The 19,663-nt window shown below is 45.6% G+C and overlaps 4 protein-coding genes across 4 annotated transcripts; 1 reads left to right on the forward strand and 3 right to left on the reverse strand.

The window, feature by feature from the left end:
* Window positions 1–195: 195 nt before the first annotated feature.
* On the reverse strand, window positions 196–1,767 carry LOC111070693 (probable alpha-aspartyl dipeptidase). Its single transcript, XM_022361419.2, has 3 exons — window positions 1,524–1,767; window positions 887–1,447; window positions 196–815 (listed from the first exon to the last, which is right to left on the reverse strand). The coding sequence occupies exons 1-3, from the start codon at window positions 1,619–1,621 to the stop codon at window positions 752–754; spliced, it is 723 nt and encodes a 240-aa protein (XP_022217111.1). The 5' UTR covers window positions 1,622–1,767; the 3' UTR covers window positions 196–751.
* Window positions 1,768–2,413: 646 nt separating this feature from the next.
* Window positions 2,414–5,298, reverse strand: LOC111070719 (dual specificity mitogen-activated protein kinase kinase 6). Its single transcript, XM_022361453.2, has 5 exons — window positions 4,775–5,298; window positions 4,307–4,697; window positions 4,083–4,215; window positions 3,799–4,001; window positions 2,414–3,721 (listed from the first exon to the last, which is right to left on the reverse strand). The coding sequence occupies exons 1-5, from the start codon at window positions 4,834–4,836 to the stop codon at window positions 3,482–3,484; spliced, it is 1,029 nt and encodes a 342-aa protein (XP_022217145.1). The 5' UTR covers window positions 4,837–5,298; the 3' UTR covers window positions 2,414–3,481.
* Window positions 5,299–6,428: 1,130 nt separating this feature from the next.
* Window positions 6,429–16,912, forward strand: LOC111070681 (dual specificity mitogen-activated protein kinase kinase hemipterous). Its single transcript, XM_041595818.1, is given in 12 exon segments — window positions 6,429–6,856; window positions 8,782–9,254; window positions 9,324–9,503; window positions 9,576–9,796; window positions 9,880–10,044; window positions 13,118–13,707; window positions 14,184–14,378; window positions 14,381–14,704; window positions 14,767–15,339; window positions 15,625–15,719; window positions 15,821–16,212; window positions 16,285–16,912. Coding segments are annotated over 12 exon segments (3,693 nt in total). The 5' UTR covers window positions 6,429–6,510; the 3' UTR covers window positions 16,424–16,912.
* Window positions 16,913–18,623: 1,711 nt separating this feature from the next.
* LOC111070659 lies at window positions 18,624–19,663 on the reverse strand. The gene is made up of 3 exons (XM_041595605.1): window positions 19,163–19,663; window positions 18,945–19,108; window positions 18,624–18,880 (listed from the first exon to the last, which is right to left on the reverse strand). Exons 1-3 carry the CDS (start codon window positions 19,660–19,662, stop codon window positions 18,624–18,626), a joined length of 921 nt encoding a protein of 306 aa, XP_041451539.1. The 5' UTR covers window position 19,663.

A 19,663-nucleotide genomic window follows, 5' to 3' on the forward strand; every position in this document is an offset into this window, starting at 1 on the left:
AAAATGGCAGACAACACAACACAGCCCACAATTTGTTATGCGATATGAATGGGTTGTATATGCACACGTTTCGAGTGCTGCCAAAACAAATGCCACACATGTTCCAAAAGAGAGAGCCATTCAACAAACAAAAAAAAAGAAAGAAACAAAAAAAACAACATTTGATTTTCGCATGTAAATAATTAGCATATATTTATATGTATATTAACGTGAAGAATTCCTGTAGGAGAATCCATTGACTACTAGCTAGAAATTATAAGTGTTATACGTGTCTGTATAATAGTGGTTTAAGTGTAACTGAAACATGAAAGAAAATTAAATGTGTGCCACCCGGCTTGCCTTTAGCTCTCTTTGTCGCGCCTCTCTCTCTCTGTATGCCAAAGTAGAGCGTAAGCAACACAAAAATATTATACATTAAGTTAACGGAAACACAATGTGTCTATTCGCTTATGGGAATGGGACGCATTCGCCTCCTCCTACTCCATCGCTTTGATCATCGAATAAGAAGTCTGCCGCCAGTCTAATTCTTATGTATGTGTTTTTTTTTTGTATGTTTGTATGAGAGATACATTTAATTTATTACAAAACGTTGACTACGGGAACCACCATCTTGACCATCTTGTATAGTTAGTTATTAGTCGTACACATATGTATGTAGATTATGATGCTAGTTGTATGTAGGAATTGTTGTTATTTTTGCAGAATAATACAATGTATATGTATGTATGTACAATAATCTGTTGTTGTTTCTTTAGTCCTGGCTCAGCAGGAAGCTGAGATCGGCTTGGGGTGGCAGCTCCCTGGATCCCCCATCGCTGCCATGAATGAGAAGGAGAGTGGTTAAGGGTGAGGGTAACGTAACAGGTGCTTTGAGCATGCCACTTACGATTGGAAAAGCTTGGCACTTCGCTGCCCCAGCAGGGTGGCCTTGTTGCCCTCGACACGCACACTGGTGCCCTCCCTGAGGCCCAGCACTGGCCGAGAGTGGTAGGCCACAAACTCCTCGATACGCTCGTCTCGCGTCTCGCCCTTGTGATCGCTATTTGGGTCCGTTTCGAGGTAGTGCGGATTGATGTTGAACGGCACCAGGGCCAGGGCCTCGAAGCTGGGCGGATGGGCCACGGGCATGTCATTGGTGGTGTGAATGGAGCGAGTGGCCACATTGGTGCCCGCACTGCTGCCCACATAGGGCAGGCCGCGTTGCAGCACCTGCTCCCGCAGGGGCTCCAGCAGCTTCAGCTCGTAGAGGGTGCGCAGCAGTACAAAGGTATTGCCGCCGCCCACAAAAATGGCCTGGGCATCGCGCAGCGCCTGTCCGCGATTTTCCTTGGTGTGCAGCCCCTCGACAGCATAGCCCCAGGGTGCAATTGCATCCCGCACCAGCGCCGTATACTTGTCGTGATCCCTCAGTGCATACGGCACAAAGAGCACCGTCTTCACATGGCAACTAAAAAGAAAAAGCGAGAGTTATTTTTGCAGGCTGCCCAAACACTGTCTTGTGTGGTCTGTGCCATTGTTTTTACGCCTTAAAGAGATCCTCCAGCTGGGCGCGTGCATGCTCCAGATAACCATGGCCGTGCAATCGCGACGAGGAGAGCAGCAGCAAATTCCGTGCACTCATATTGGCTGCCAGTTGGGTTGTGGTACTGCTGCCGGTCGCTATCTTATCGGCACCGAGATTAGCAAAGTTTTATGACCCCCAAAGCGGATAGCAGTAAATCGGAATGTTTGCTGCCCGTTTTTGGCACTCAGCTGATGTAATGCGATTAACACAATACAAATGCAATCAAGAAAAGTGCATCCCTAGGTGTATATCGATAGCAGCTGTCAGCATGAGATCGATTGCAGTTGCAGCTATTCAACGGAAGTAAACATGGGGAAGGGGAGGGGAAGGCATGGCAAGAGCGCGAGTAGAAAAGAGAGAGTATGTACTTGTAGCGCTCATGTGGAGGAAGGAAGGGCCATTCCACACCCAAAAACATATGCAGTTATATTTCATTTTGTATCAGAATTTATACACGAATACATTAAAAATCTCTTAAATATATCGGAGAGGAGATTAAACTAAGATTAATTAAGATGCAACTTGATGAGGACCGACTCTTATAACGAAACAGATTACATGGGGGAAGGCCCTGCCAGCAAAAACAAGAAAACTAATAGAGGTGCCTCCATACATACATACATATGTTCTCAGGGGAAGACATGAAAATCGGTGTCTTAGCTGCCATAGCAGAAATCGCTTCCAAGGGAAATGTTTCCATCATAGGCACAAAAGATATCGGAAGACTATGCATAGGAAGAGCAAGGTTCGTTATTTCTCTTTGCTTTTTGGCAAAAACCATTCCGATTAAATACATAAGGAAACACAATCTCTGCACAGATCTAATTGCAAAATTGAAAAGGGGGGGTATATAGAGACATCGGCATCGGCATGCCGATGCTGGCTTTCAAGCACACTTTTATTTGTAAGTTCCCTCCAAAGGAGGATCCATTTAAGAGCCAATAATACAATTGATTTTTTTTTTAGAGCCTGCGCATTTGTTGTTAAGGTAAATGTTAATCTATTGCTTGATTGATTGATTTGTTGTTTCGGGCGGGGGGGGGGGCATGGCATACACACATCCATATATCGTACATCGTACATTTCGTATTAATTGAATTCTCGCCGCTCTGCGCGCTCCTCTCTCTCTCTCTCTCTCATTCTCTTGTACATTTAGATCGTTATCGTTAAACATATTTAAAAAAATCAACAATTAATTACAGGAGATGTTTAAACATTAATTAGCTATAATCCGCGTATGGTTTATTTGTTAGACAATTACCATTATTACGTCTGCGCGACGGCGCTTACTCTCCGCACTTGCACTTCTCCCCGTTGTTTCAGTTTCAGTTCCAGTTCCCACTTCACTACCTGAAAGTTTTCCCCTGGCTCACTCTCACTCTCTCTCTTTAACTTTCTTTTGGATAACTTCGTAGTACAAATTGATTAATATTGTGTGTTTACATATATAAGATATAGTTTTAGCAGCAGCAACTAACTAACTAACAGCGACTGATAGCTGGACAGCTGACGGGAGGCACGGTTTGGCTTTGAGCGTAGTGCAAGAGGCATTTGGAGTGCTGGGGGCGGCTGGCAGCCCCTAAAGTAGTTGGTTGTCGTTGAAGGAAGAGGCTTCAGCTTCGGCTTCGGCTTCTCTTTGCTTCGGCTCTTCTGCTCGGCTTGTTTGCTTTCTGCTTGGTTTGCTTTCCACTTAAAACTAGAATTATATAATGTTTTCCATATGGGCTGGTTTTTGCTATTTGCTTTTCCCTTTTCTGCTTTTTTTTTTCTTTTGTTTTTTGTTTTTGTTTTGTAGTTCCAGAGACACAACACACACACACATACACACACACACACACACACATGTACGAAATGCATGCTAGAAAGAAGACGGCGGCAATTTACACGGGAAGAGACACTCCACTGCTGCGGGTGCCTCTACTGCGGCGGCTTCTGCTGCTGTTGCTGCTGCTGTTCGTCGGGCAAATCCAGTATTCTGGCCACAAACTCGGATATGTCCGTATTGCGCTGCAGATGCTCCACAATGAAGCTGTGCTTCAGCAGCTGCTCATAGTTGGGCCGCGCCATATACTCCTTCTGCAGGCTGGTGGCAATAAAGTCTTCGAATTCGGGCGAGAATGTGCCCGCCGGCAGCCTGGGTGGATCATCCTCAACCACCTGAAAAAAAAGGCACAACAGATTACAGATTACAGAGATATTTGAAGGGAGACACTTTTTGGGGCAAGAATTATTACCTGTCGCAATTGCTCGAATGGTGTCCGCCAATTGTCGTACGGATAGCGGCCGGTGGCCATTTCAATCATGCTTATGCCCAGCGACCACACATCGGAGCGTATGTCGTACTGTGCAGGATTACCTTGTGGATCGATGCGCTCGGGTGCCATGTACGGCTTGCAGCCGGCATCAATCGTCTTGGCAATGGAGTCCACCAGATAACCTGATTAGGTTACGAGGTATGGGGGAATTGCAATTAAATTGAGTGACATGTAATGCCAGAGAGGGGAATGCGAATGCTTACCTGAGATGCCAAAGTCACAGATCTTCACCTGGCCGGCGCGATTGATCAGTATGTTCGATGGCTTCACATCTCTATGGATGACCTTCAGTTGAGCGTGCAGATAATGAAGGGCACTGACCACGCTCATGGCAATCTGTAGAGGAGATCCAGAGGGCGGTGAGAGCAACCAATTCAGCAACCAATTCAGAGAAGAGAACCCACCGCACCGCTCCCCCCCCACTTACCTTGCCCAGCACACTCTCCTCCATGCGCAGGTCATGCTTGAAGACCTTCGGATAGAATTTGTCCAGACTGGTGCTCATCACCTCCATGCAGATCCAGACATCGCCCTCGCGATACATCGCCCCATAGAAGTGCACCGTGTAGGGACAGTCGCTGGAGCGCATCGATATATCCAGGTCCATGACAAGACGATGCTGCTCCCGTATATTGACGGTCATCGGTATACGCTTTACCGCCAGCACTGTGTCCGTCTGGCGATGGCGCATCTTCTCCACAATGCCATAGGCGCCCCGTCCCAGATCACAGATTCGCTCCAGGCTGTCGGCATCTATGTCGAAGGTCTGGTCGCCGATCTGGATGGTGGCGCGTGAGTCCAGGTTCCGTGGCGGGACACTGCAATGGGAACGACAGCAGTAGAAGTCATGGATTATTCCGAGGGTTTTCGGGGGGTTTTAGGGCGCAGAACTTACAGAGCTTGTTCCGGCTCGCGGTGGATACTGATGGGTTGCGGACGCGGACGTGGTCGTGACATTATGGCTTGGTTCTTTTCTGGGTTTATGCACTTTTCCGCAAAAAGATTTTCCCCGTTTCTGTTGCACGGATTTCAGTCTGCGTGTGGCCGGGTGTTTGTGTGTGCGTACGTCCGTTTGTGGGAGGAGGGAGGGGGGATTCGGTTTCGAACGTGTGGGCTTTTCTGGAGTTTTGGGAGTCGGCGTCGACGACGACGGCGCGGCGGCGGCGGCAGTGGCTGCTGCTTCTATGCTTCTGCTGTCTGCTATTTTTACCACATTTGGTCAAAATAACCTGATCCGTGTTCGTGGTAAGCACGTTCGCTGTGCGTCTGAATGGAATGCAAACGCTGTAAAAATGCCGCGCTTCGGTTTGACTTTGTGGCCGCGCTTTTCCGTTTTGCACTTTTCCTGTTTTTCTCGCGCTTCTCTGCAATTTTCTTGCTTTTCCTCGCGTATTCCTCGTCCTCGTCAAAAACAATTAGGGATGTTAGATATATATTGATATATCAATATATCGATATATAGCTATTGTTAATAATATCTCATTATATGTGAGTACTAGAAAATATGGACCATTTTGTGGGATATAGCATCAGCGGAACTATTTTTCTGTGTTCTGGGCTAATCGGCAATAGTTTTCTGTTGTTTCATGTCCTGATTATTTTGATTAAACTTGCAATTTGTCAATGCACAAAAACTATCGGTATTTTTGTGCGACAAGCGGCACTTGAATGGTGCTGGTATAAAATTATATCATACCCTATCTTTGAGTAATAAGCTACTCGTAAGCAGCATTACATTTTCTCCCATTTTTTACGCTGTTTAAATACCAAGATTATTTAGTATATGTAGGGGAATTTTGTTACAGGGTAACAAATTTCAAACTCCATTTCATATTTGATCACGAAAGAGATGTGAGTGGTTAGGGTTGCCAGCCTGATTGCTTATGTTTGGTTTTCAGTATTTCCAACCAGAAACGCACTAGCGTATTTTCGCATGACGCGTTAGTGCATTTCTGGCCACTCTTGTTATCGTTGTTACTGCTCTGCCAGGTCGTTCGTCGTTTTATAGATTTTACATGCGATTCCAAGCAATAAATCAAGCAAATAAGGTGTAATAATAGTGCGAATGCGACCGCTGCCCGCGGCAGAACTGCAAATCATAGGCAAATAATGCACCGTAGCTATTCCTCGGCACAAAAACCCTCAAACGTCGTCGCCGTCGTGTGCCAATCGAAAAAAAAGGAAAAAAAAATCGCGAGCTCCTGTTGTTGCTGTTGTTGTTGTGTGGTGCTGTGTGAGTGAGTGCGTGCCTCGCTCTCTCTCTCTCTCTTCTCGCCGCTGTCGCTGTTTTCTTTTTGTGAATTTTGTTTTTGTTTCGGCAACAACAGTTAATTATTTGTGCAAAAGCGCGTGTGCACCGCCCCCACCCCTCGACCAAAAATATAGTGAAAGAGAGGGAAAAGCAGAATAAAAGGAAAAGCCCAAGAAACACTCACACTCACGCGCGCGCTGAGTGTGTGCGTGTGTGTGTGTGTGTGTGCTGCAGACCGCCGCCGCCACCGCTGCCGCTCCAGTAAGAAAAATCGAAGACCCCAGGACCTGCACCGCTCATCCGCCACCACAGCTCTGCTCTCGTGCTGGTCAAAGAGAAGATAGAGAGAAGAGGAGAGCATCCCGTAAAGAACCGTAACAATGTCCACCATCGAATTCATTGGCAGTCGACTGCAGTCGCTGGAGGCTGCGCTGCAGGCGCAGAACGAATCCCATGAACAAATTGTCTTATCGAGGCCGCGCGGCGGCAGCAGCGGCGTCAGCGGAGGCTCCTCATCGCTGGCGCGTGTCCAACCAGCACCAGCAGCCCCCTCACCGGCCACCGTTGCCGCCACCTCCACCACAGTTGGACCGCCCATCAGCTTAGCCTCCCGACCCGCGCCACCAGTTCCTCAGCCAGCGCTGGCCCCCTCAGCGGGCGTCTATGGCGGCACCTTTATCCCGCCCACCACCAGGAGTCCGCGTCCCACACCGAGCCTGCCACTGTGTAAGTTTGCTTTTTTGTGTTGAGAGGGTGGGTAGGGTAGGCTAGGAGTATCAATAAGCTGTGTGTGTGTGTGTGAATGTATGCATGTTTGTGTTCTGATAAGAATTATTGCTTGTTTCTTATAAGCAATTGATTTCCCCGTGTTGACAAACGGGGGGCATACGCTATAGATTCTGGTACTACTGCATAACGGGACTGTGTCCTCACCCTCCTATCTATCTCCGCCTCCTCCTCCTCTCTCATGGCGTTTGGCGATTGCATAGATAAGAGGTGTCTGGGGCGTGTGAGGGCGGTCGGTCGGTTGGCCCCAAGTGCGAAAACCAAAAGCAAAGCAAAACTTGTTTTCGGCACACACACACACACACACACACACACACACACACATGCAAGACTGCATATACCAGTCTACATTTGTGCGGTATCTTATTCCATATATAGCAAAAACAAAACAAAAAAAAGCACTTGCCTTGTGTGTCCGTCCAGCTACAGCCATCCCTCAGTGACACCACCACCCCCTCCATGCGTTATCCTCCCTCACCGCAATCGTATTGGATTTTCATCAGCCCATACTTTCTGTATGTGTGTGTGTGTGGGTGTACATATGTGCTCTCTCCTTCGTCGCTTACTCTCTCACTCTCTCTGTCAATAGGTATTTTATTGGTTATTTTTTTGGCATTTCCGGAGTAAATTTCATGATACGCCGCTCCGCTCTCGCGTTTCTTCTTTCCCTCCAACCCCCCTCGACAATAGTCGATTGTTATGGATTTCGTGTGTGTGTCTCCTCTTTCGCATGTTTACACATAACGGTATTTGTTTATGCCTTGCTTTTGTTGCTTGTTGTCGTTGTTATTGCTAATTGTTGTTTCACTTTTAATTGTTTTTGTCATTGGAGAATGGAGTAAGTGGAGGGAAGATACTAGAACCTCACACAAAAGCCAAGTGTGGCTCCCTCTCTCGCGTTGTCAGCGTTGCTGGCGACCCTTGCTCTCTCCCTTCCACCCACCACCACTCTGATCAGTACTTCGAAACTCGTAAATGGGAGATCGTAAAAGGCGCACAGTGGGACAAAATTAAATTTAAACTGGAAATTGGAGTACCCATTGAAATCCCTCAACCACTGAAAGTCGTTCTGCTGTAATCTGTATGTAATATGTTTTATGTATGAAAAATAACAGAATTTTATCTTTAGATTAGGTGTGCCTGTAAGGTGCCGCCCTTCTGACACTATCTTGACCATTTTGACATTTTTCAATAATTTATGAGCTTGTAAACAAATTATTTAGTAATTACTCTATGAACCGGGCTTATCTTTACGTCGTGTCCACTCCATGGGCTTTACAAATTACAAATATGTAAATTAAAAATTATTGTTTGAAAACAAAAATATATATTCAGGCATATAGATTTGTTTTTTAAATTATAATTAGCTGATATTGTTCTCAGTCAAATGAAAAGTTGCACCCACTGTGCGTAAAAGTAATTCTCTTTGAAACTCTTTAAAACAGTTTCCCAAGAAATGTGTGTACATGTGATGGCGTGCGTGTGTGTGTGTGTCTGTGTATGTTTATTTAGGGATTATTACTGTTTACAGTTTGAGGGAACTGTTGTTATTTTTTGCCATTGTTATTATTGACATCGTTATCGTCTCGTCGTCTCCCAATCGAACATTCGAATGGGGAAGCTTTGTTGTCGATAAGGAAGGCTGTCGTCTGAATGATTTTCCATAGAGGGATATGCTTTGATATATACATATTTGTGGGCTTCTGTTTAATGGTATTTAATGTGCCAATTAGATATTTCTCATCCCTTATTTCAATAGATTTGTTTCCACATTCGTGTCTACTCCGTACAGGAGGTGTTCCATTTTACTTTACCCTATAAACTAATATTTAATATTCATTTGTAATCACATTTATGTGCTGCAGCTGAGGCTGGCTCGTATCGGCGCCGAATGATCCTGTCGCTGCCTACACAGCTGCATCCCTCGGAAACGGAGACGGACAAGAAGCTGAAGATCATCATGGCCCAGACGGGCAAGCTGAATATAAACGGGCGACAGTACCCGACGGACATCCACGATCTGCGGCACCTGGGTGACCTGGGGAACGGGACCAGCGGCAATGTGGTGAAAATGCTGCATGTCTCCAGCGAGACGGTCATTGCTGTCAAGCAGATGCGGCGCACGGGCAATGCGGAGGAGAACAAACGCATCCTGATGGATCTGGATGTGGTGCTCAAGTCCCACGACTGCAAATACATTGTCAAGTGCCTCGGTTGCTTTGTCCGCGACCCGGACGTTTGGATCTGCATGGAACTGATGTCGATGTGCTTCGACAAGCTGCTCAAGCTCTCCAAGAAGCCGGTGCCGGAATGCATTCTCGGCAAGGTCACAGTGGCGGTAAATGGCGGCTCTACTTTTTTGACTGATTTCCCTTTAATATATCGCTGGATTTCCCACACTCCACAGACGGTCAATGCCCTGTCGTATCTGAAAGACAAGCACGGGGTCATCCATCGGGACGTAAAGCCCTCGAACATACTGATCGACGAGCGTGGCAACATCAAGCTCTGCGACTTTGGGATCAGCGGTCGTCTGGTGGACTCCAAGGCCAACACGCGCTCGGCTGGCTGTGCGGCGTACATGGCGGTGCGTACATGGGGCGGGGCTTGGCCGTGCACGGTACATATTTATTTATATTCCTTTACTCCTTCCTTTTAGCCGGAACGCATCGATCCAAAGAAACCAAAGTATGACATACGCGCCGATGTCTGGTCGCTGGGCATTACGCTCGTGGAGCTGGCCACCGCGCGATCCCCCTACGAAGGCTGCAACACGGACTTTGAAGTGCTCACCAAGGTGCTGGACTCGGAGCCACCCTGCCTGCCCAGCGGCGAGGGTTTCAATTTTAGTCATGAGTTTCACGATTTTGTCATCAAGTGGTGCGTCCTCTTGATCCCTTGCTTTTTAAAGCCAAAAAGCTCATAGAAATTAATATCCCTGTTTTTTTTGTTTTGTTTGGCAGCCTCACAAAGAACCATCAGGATCGACCCAAGTATCCGGAGCTCCTGGTGCAGCCATTCATACGGAACTATGAAACGGCTAAAGTAGATGTTCCAAATTGGTTTCAAATGGTCATGGAGACAGCCGGCAAGCGGCTGCGCGTCAATGGCGATCCCACGCTGAAGAGGTGAGGAGACCGGGAGATCGGAGAGCCCCGTCTCTTTGAAAACCCGAGAAAAATCACACAGTTCCCACAAAAATACTATCCCAAAAAATATGTACAATCCGCGGACGATGCGGTTGTCCCTGTATAGATCTGTCTCTGCGCGTATCTTTTCCGTATCCGTTTTCTGTTTTCTGTGCTTCTTCACTCCATATCTGGGAAGCATTCGATCCTGCTAGAAGGTAGGAGAAAGGATCAACAGTACCTAATCGTAGGACAAACTACTGCCTAACCCAAAAAACTATGTTTATTTTCTAATTTCTAATGCTAGCAACTAAATCCAAATTGCTTGTTTCCTTAATTTTTCGTTTTAACCAATTAAATTACACTACTAGGACTAGTTTTCTTTAGTTTTTCTACTGGCAAAGGATCTTTCTTCAGTTGATACACTCTCTTATTGCTCCTCCTATTTATCGCTCTCTCTCTCTCTTCCTTTTTGTTTATGATTTTGGCATGTTTTCTTTGAGACACCTCTCTTCGTTTTTCACACGTTACACATTATAGCAATTATAGCAATATAGAATTTGTTGTTCTAGAACTAGATCCTAGGGGCATAGCAAAAAATGTTCTTTCCAAGGTTTTTTCGATCTGCTCAGTGCGTTTTGGCAACATATGCTGAACGAAAGAGATAATGGGAGTTAAAAACAGAAGTAGAATAGAATAAATACAGTTCTTAAATTTATTCAGTTATCATTGAAAATATTTCAAATGGGAAAATTATTTTTAGATTTAAATCCCGATATTTGTGGATATTTTTAATACTGAAACGCACTGGGTGTCCGAGGTCGAGTTGGTGTAAACCTTTGGAAAGTGCATGACCCCCCCGCCCCACTCCACTGTAAAGTCTGTCCTATATCCTGTATCTATCCGTCTATGCTCCCATCGCGTACTAGATCTCTATATACATGCATTCAGTATTAGTAATACGCTGCCCCGTAGACCCACCAACAGCAACAAGAACCCTTGGAAAATTAGGTATTACGAAATATTTACAAAATTTTATTTGTTTCTTCCAATTTTTGTGATACCATTTTACGTTTAATTTGTTGAAGAGTCTCATTTGAAAGTGTGTGTGCGCGCAGTGTTTTTATTTTCCTTTTTTTACCATCTTTTTATTACCATTTTTTGTAGGTTACCTAATTCCTAATACCATTTCTAAAATACAAAAAAAAAAAACAAAACCAATACAAATACAAAAACAAACCTGAAAGAATTGAACCATTGAAAATGAAAAAATAATGCGAAAATGATAACGAAAAATTATAAAAATATATAATCAAAAATGCAGAAGACAACCCAAGCAAACCATAAAGAAAGCCAAAATATTAAAAACCCAAACTACATGAACCACCCAAAGCCAAACAGCATCCATACAATATATATATATACTACATATATGTATAACAAAACTGGCAAGCAACCAATAAATACCGATACCAATCTATATACCAGATATAAACCTATACTTATATATATATATTTACTATATATTATGATAATACCAAGAACATAACTACTCAATACCATAAAAAAAAAACTCCTCCCCAATCAAAAGTAAAATTCAGTAAGTACGAAGAGTTTATTATTACCATTTTTAGCCGTCTAATTATAGTTTTCATGTGCTGTATATACATACATTCGGTATCATACGATCATAAGCTTTACTAATTTTCATTAACTAACGCATACCCTTGCAAAGATACAAATTACAGCCTAGGGCTTAGTCCCCGTCAACGCCCTAGCAGAAAAGTTAATCAAGTGCATCGCAGAATAAAAGGTCAGAGCATAGGGCTACAAAATTGAACAGAATCCCAAATCTACCATGGGGTAAACCTTATCAAATTCGGTTAATAAGATCTATCTAATGGTATCTAACATTTAAATGTTGTGTAAGGGAATCATTTACAGTTAATTGTTCTAATTAAGGAACAATCATAGGGGAATGGTTGGCTAGAAATAAAGTCCAATGAAACGTTTTATATGGCATATGGGATTAAAATCGAACTGCAAAGGTATCTGAAGCTTCGGTTGGACCGAAGTTTGCCTTCCTTTTTTATTTTCCTTTCTTTTATTTGATTGATTTTTGTTGATTTCTTGGGTTTCTTTATTTGCATGTGGCTCGCATGACTTTGGCCTGGCTTTTTATTAGTTTTTCGGTTTTGGGTTTTGATTTTATTTTTAATTTTTTTTATTGATTTATCAAAAGTTTCCACCAAGCTCATACATACATACATCAAAGAAGGTAATTTCGTTATTTTGAATAGTGCTTAGTTGTGTTGTACATTATTTGTAAGCAGTTAAGTTTCTCCTCTTCTTTTGTTTGTGCCCCGCTCCCTTCCCCTTCAATTTTTATCATATGACTATGAGAAAAGTATTGTACATGTATGTATGTGTAAAGTCATTTGTTTATTTGAGACACAACCCCTGGCGCTGAGTGTCTTAAAAGTAGCGCTTAAGCAAACAGTTATCCTGATGCTGATGCTTCAACGAATTGTCATCTCTATTATCTGTCTGGCAACGCCCCTGTCTGGCATTTTGCTATTGCTCACTCGCTATTCCTCACTCGCTGTAGCTGTTTCTCCCTCTAGCTGGCTCCATCATTCTCTCGCTTGATCTCTGTTTCCACACAAACACACACCCACATGCATACACATATACACACAGAAACTGTATATACAACACACACACCCACACTCACAGACACCGACACAGACACACACCAAGAATCATTTATATATGTATATTATCTAAATGTATGTTTTATGTGTTTTGCTGTGCATACACATAGTATGTATATATGTATGTATATGTACATATGTACCATCCTTGTCTCCTACACACCCCCTGCCACCCTGTCACCCTCCCACCCACTCACCCATTCCACTCCACACTCCCTTCACAATCTTGCCCCCCGTGTTTCTGCCCTTCTGGCCGTACATTTCAGTGTTTTCCTCTCATCCATTGGTTTTCCATATCGATATTGATATTGTGATATCGATGACTCCATCGATTAATATGAATCCTACGATAATTGCAGACCAACAACAACCACAACAACAGCAGCAGCAGCGGCAACAAGTGGAAGTGGTGCAGCAGGAGGACCTGGATCAGGAGTAGCAGCAGCAACATCATCAGTGGTGGTACCAGTATCAGGAGCAGCCCCAACAAAATACGGCAGAGCGGCAATATCCTACCAAGCGCCGAGCACCACGAATCCACAAAAGACAATAAAACCCACACAGATACCGAGCTACCAGCAACCACAGGCGCTACAACAGCAACAGCAACAGTCGCAGTATTTCATACAATCAGCCACACAACTACCTCAAACAACAATTACGCCAGCAGCGACAGCAGGAACAGCCACAAACTGCTTCGGCCACAGTGGTGGGAGCAGGAGCGGTAGCAGCAGTGCCAGCCCAATGTCGCCGGCCAGTGGGATAAGCGCCAGTCCACTGTCGCCGCCCAGTGGTGGTGGCATCTGTGCCAGCCCACTGTCGCCACTGTATCGGAAGTCGCCCTTTATGCAGCGGAAGCTGAGCAATGGAAACCCTCATCATTATCAGCCGCAGCACTACAAATACAATGATGAGAGCCCCAAGAAGGAGTCGATGTTCAGCAGCATTGGTGGGTATACGCAATGAGTCTTAGCAACGATTTTTCTGAGTTAACATAAAACATTGGTGGAGCTGTAATCGAATCGGGATGGCTCTGCAAAGGGCTTCTCCGAATTTGGAATCTGTATCCGGTTCTGGCAACTCTCCGTTTGGAATTTGCCCATCTGGCATCTCGCCAGTGCTCTCTCGCTGTAGCTAGTGCTCTCTCGCTGTAGCTAATTTTCACTCGCTGCATGCACAATGGAGAATCTATTGTAATGATCTTGTCTGCAATCGGATTTTTCTTACTTCTCTCTCACTCGCAGAGTGACTCGTACTCGTACCCCCGTTATCACTCCTTTGGAAATTTCTATTCTATAATTATTTTTACAATAAACAATAGTTAATTCTGTTACTATCTGAACGATAGACCAGCTCCAGCTGAAACTATCAGTTTTGGGTTCTTTATCTTATCTTTTGCTCATTCTCGTTCGTTGCGCATTGCAGGCCAATCGATTCTACGCAATCTGACGACATCGCCCTTCAGCCAAAAGAAACACCATGGAACATCGTCATCGTCAGCATCGACTACACCAACAGCAACACCAACAGCAATAAAATCCACAGGAACAACAACACTGCCGCACCAAACCAACCAAACCACAACAACCACGGATAAAACAGCAGCAGCAGCAGCAGCAGCATAGCAGTGCCAACGCTAACGCCAACAACAGCAGAAACAGCGCCAGCGACAGCACACAGCACGCCCCAATGGCGACTGCCAGCGGATAATCCCTTAGCCTACGACAGCTGTGATAGTAGTAGTAATGTGAATTTGAATGCGAATGCAAATACCCTGACCATGGGCCTATCTACCCCCTCACCCTCGCTGCAGCGCAGGCCATTTACCACAGAGATACAAACACAGGCGGCAACAGGCTCGCCGGTGACGTTGCAGCTGAACTGCCAACTACAGCAGCAGCAGCAGCAACCACCGCGTTTACAGCCAGGGAATCAAAGCCCCATAGGTAAAATATTAGAAAGAATTCCTGAGAGCAAACAGATTTAATCTCTCTCTCTCCTGTTTTAGTGCTGCAACGCTTCTACCATCAGCAGAACCAGCTTCGCGAGAAAGAGGCCGCCGAGCGGTACCAGCATCAGCGCCAGCAGCCAGTCGGCGGCACTAGCACGAACCCGTTCCACAGCAACTACGTGCCGCCACCGCCCTCGACGCACTCCACATCTAGTCAGTCGTCCACGCAGTCGACGTGCTCGCAGATTGCTGCTCCCCTCGCCAGCCTATCGCCACCTGGAGCGACAACTGCGGCGGCTGCGGGACACTTTGGGGTGGGCAGTGCGGAGCAGCTGCAGTACCAGCCGCTGCCACTAACTACGGCGGAGGCGGCTACCAGTCCCAGATCCCCAGAGCAGCCGCAACAGCAACAGCAGCCCCTGCACCTGCACTTGCAGCAACAGCAGCAGCAGCAGCAACCGCATCCACAGATGGAATATGGCGTCGGAGGAGGAGGAGGCGTGGGTGGTGGGGGATCGATGGTGGCCAGCAAGCTGAGCAAGCTGTATGCCCGCCGTCAACTTTTGGGACAGAGCTCGAGCAGTGGGGCGAGCAGCAGCAGCCTGGACGGGAAAGAGCACCACGATGCGGGTGAGTGGGCGCCGCCGCCTCATTTATTTTATAGTTTGGCTGACGCTTTTGGGGGGTTGGGTTTGCTTTGAGCTTGAGCTTTGGGGAGGAAATCTTTTCGATTGCATTTACATTTTCGTTTCGTTCTTTCTCTCTTTGTTTTTCTCCACACGCACCGCACATCCATGCACCATGCACCATGCACCACAATACGCACACAAAATGCACGCCATAATCATTGCACTGCCTCCATCAATCAATCAATCAAACAATCAATCAATCAATCATTCATCATCGTTGCATCAGGCTGGTTCAACACACTCGCCGGCGCCATGAAGCGACAGTTTGCCACCTATGTTAAAACCCAATTGAATTCCACAGCCACGTCACCGGTGGCCAGCGCGGGTGAGCCACAGCTACAGCCAAGCCACAGCTACAGCACCACAACCAGAACCAGCAACAACAAACCATGGAGTCCATGACGAGTCCAGTGCAGCTCCAGTCGCAGTCGCAGCCACAGATGCAGTCGCAGGTACAGCCGCCGGCCTACAGGAGTGTCGTGAACAATGGCGGCGGCAAGGCCTACTATTATCGCACCCTCTCGGCGGCCAGCAGCAGCAGCAACACCAGCCAGAGCACCTCCCCCACCACAGAGCCGCTGGCCAGCAGCGCTGGCTTCCTGCGGCGCTATGCCAGCAGTGGTGGTGCCGGTCCCGGAGGCGGCGGCAGCATCAGTACACCGCCCAGTCCTCACATACTGGCCGGACTGGATCGCAGGCATCGGAGTCCGGATCCGCCGCCACGCTACAATCGCGGCCAGTCGCCGTTGCTGCTGCGCAAGAATCTGCTAGAGCTGAGCGGACAGCCGCCAGGCTCTCCCCTGCTTCACAGACGGTGGGTATTTTTTTCTTTTTTGGTCTATTGTTGGCCTGCTCTAAACCATGTTAATGCTCTTCATGCCTGTAGATATGTGTCGGCATCGCCGCCGTTGCCGCCGCCGCGACGCGGCTCTGAGAGCGTGCCCGGATCGCCGCAGCACTTCCGCACCCGCATTCACTACACCCCCGAGCCACAGAGACGCATCTATCGCACCATAGATCAATGAGTGGCGCTGCAAATCATGGTCATGTGATGCTGGTATGGCTTCGATGACGATTCCGGCGGTGCAGGTGATGCCTCCGATGCCTCCGTTCTGGATGCATCAATGGGGGACGCATCGCTGTCGATGCCGGCGCCACTAGGTCCCTTGAGCACCGCCACAACGGTGGGGGGAATAGGCGTAGCAGGTCGTCGGACATGCTCGGCGAGTGGTTCGTATGCCAGCTTGTATGCGGATGCTAATGCGGAAACGGATACGGATACGGATGGGCATGCATGGCCAGGAGCAATGGCTACGGCAACAGCAAAAACCAACAGCAGAAATGGGAACAGATGGAAGGATAAGGCGCCGTGGACATGTGATTGAGAATGACAGACAGACAGACAGACGAAATATTATAGAGAAAAAAGCAAATGAAAGTGTTCAAAAGTCTTATACGTATAAGTGTTTGGCCTCAGCGAATCTTCTTCATCTTCAAAAAAAAAACGCCTAATTCTAATTCTAATTTATTTTACTCTCTTCTTTCGCTGTGTTCTTTCTTTTCGTTTTCATTATTATTTCTTGTTTGTTTAGAATCAGAAGATACATATATCGATCTATATACTACGAGTCTTATATATAAATTCCTTTGTGCAATAGTTGAAAGCAATAATGTTTGTCCATTGAGATATCTATATATCTTCCTATCTATCTATCTATCGTTCAGTCTACTACTATATGCCCCTTTCAATGTTAAATGTTTACATTATAAAACTATATACACAGATATATACAAGCATATATACCTATTATATACATGAATATAGTATATTCCATATAGGAGAGTCACAGAGTCAAGAGCAATTTCGATTTGTACGAGTATACACCCAAAAAAAAAAAAAAAAAGAAAAGAAAAAAAAAAATCCCTAAAAGAGACTCTTCCCTCTGTAAATATTTGTAGTCCATTTAACATGTTCCTTAACTAGACCCATACCCGTGTTATCCCCTGCATACGGACATCGTACATACATATAAATAGAGCCCTGTGTGGAAAGCCCAAACCAAATTCTAATCACAATTTTTGTGGCCTCAAGCCACAACTCTAGCAACTATCAACTAGCTAAATCGAAACCCAAAAGAGGAGAACTTCAGTTGATTTGTATTGTATAGAAGAGCCTTGTATATAGAAAAGTGAAGAGTGTAGCGTGTAGAGTGTAGTAGGAGATGCAGGCGCGTATGTATGTGGCATGATGTGTGCTGTTTGCAAATTCGTTTTAGATTACATATATTTAAATTTTCATTCAACCACAAAACAGAAGGGAAATCCAAGCACATAAAATGGGAAACAAAAATATATATATATATATATAATATATATTGTAACCGACTACTGTAACGATTATGATAATGCAAATGTTTTATTTATTATATAAAATACATACATACCCACAAACATATGTACGAGTATGTACGAACGCATTCGGCAACAAGCAACAATTCATGAAACGATCTGTTTTCGACTGATTTATGTGTTAAAGTTTAAGCTTTGGTACCGAGTATGTCTAGGCCTATATATTGTAATATTTGTAATGCGAGAAGTAACCATGGAATGATCTTGTGTATATGCGCACACCCATCCATACTCTGTACTCTCTGTTTTTAGTTTTTATGCCCCCATATTGTATATTGTAAAAACATTCAACTGAAAAACAAATAAACCATCAAACCGAACATGTAAAACTCTTATGAATACCAATAACGAAACAAATTCAATAAAAGCTAGAATTAAACGAAACGAATCCATCAAAACCTACCCTACCCTACCCATGCAGGCGACAATGCTGTGGAGTGTAATTTCATTGTCCTTACCAATTTCGGAATCGCATCCGTATAATATAGTAAACTCCAGGAATTTCGTAAAGTTAGATGATTAATCAGAAAAGGTATTAAACTTTCAAAAATGAACAATCAAAGTTTAATATATCAAGACAAATTTTTGGAATTTTGCAGCGCGAAGTTTTGTGGTGTGTAGTGGAGTCTTAGGTTGTATGCATTCATATGACTGGCTGCCTGTACTCTACTCCTTAAGCCACATATAGGGCGGAGATCATAGTTCATAGTTTTTGCGGGGGAGTAGTTCTGAGATCCCCCCCCAAAAACTATGAACTAAGAACCAGTCAGCTGAATGCAAAGACTCCTTTGGGTGTTGCGTGTACAGCTGTCAGATTTACTTATTTTTGCTAGAGTTAATGTATAGCTTGGGCTTGGAGTAGATCCGAATCTCCTCATCCACGATGGCCAGCTCCTTGTCAATTTCTGCCTTGCGGTTGCGCACCCACAGACTCTGCGAGGTGATGGGCATGTGATTTAACTCGCTGATGAGCCCATCATAGCGCTGCTGTGCGCTGTTCAATTCGACAACACGTGCCTGTTCCGGATCACTTGCATCCTTCTCCAGAAACCGAGGATGACAGCTGTCGCGTGCTGTTTGAAGCACAAAGCTGGATTAGCCTTCAAGGCGTGGGGGGAACACGTAGAATTTACTCACAGTATTCCATTTCCTGATCATCATTCATGTTGAGGGGACTTTGCTGGTGCTGTCTGCCATATGTGCCAAGTGACTGTAGATCCTCGTCTTCGCTATAATCATACCGATTGTAGCTACTGGCGGACTCACGCTCACCCATCCCGGATGCACCATCAGAACTGCATCTAAGAGAGCAAAAATAATGCCACATTCAGATATATATTACTGTCTGTACTTACTTTTTTAGGGCATTTGTGAGGTAGAGTTCATCGCAGATGTCCTCTGTCTGTATGGCAATGCTGGTGCAGCTGCGCTGTGTGCCACAAGAATTGCAGCATTCCGAGGACTGTGATGCTACCTCCGAGGGGTCATAGTACACCGGATTGCGTTGAGCTGGGCGGCCAATACGTTGGCCAGACTCTGCGGCGCCCACACCCAATTGGTGATGCGAACACGAATTCAAACGGTTGCGCGTCAGGCTGCTTTCGCGGGTGTTTTGTGTGGACACCGATACCGGGGTCTGGGGTCGGTTGGCTGCCTTCGATTCTCTTGCCTCGGAATCCACGCGCTGCATGGCTGGCATCCATTTGGGACGCACTGGCTCCCTGGCTGCCAGCTTCTCAGTTGTAGATTTCTCCAGCGAGCGCAAGCTCTTTTTATTTTCGTTGAGAAAGTTGCGGCTCGGTGGAGAACGCGGCACTGGAAAAATTCCATTCATCCTGGACGTAGGGCGTGACATG

The sequence above is a fragment of the Drosophila obscura genome, unplaced genomic scaffold (assembly GCF_018151105.1).
Source record: "Drosophila obscura isolate BZ-5 IFL unplaced genomic scaffold, ASM1815110v1 contig_137, whole genome shotgun sequence".
Lineage (NCBI taxonomy): Eukaryota > Metazoa > Arthropoda > Insecta > Diptera > Drosophilidae > Drosophila > Drosophila obscura.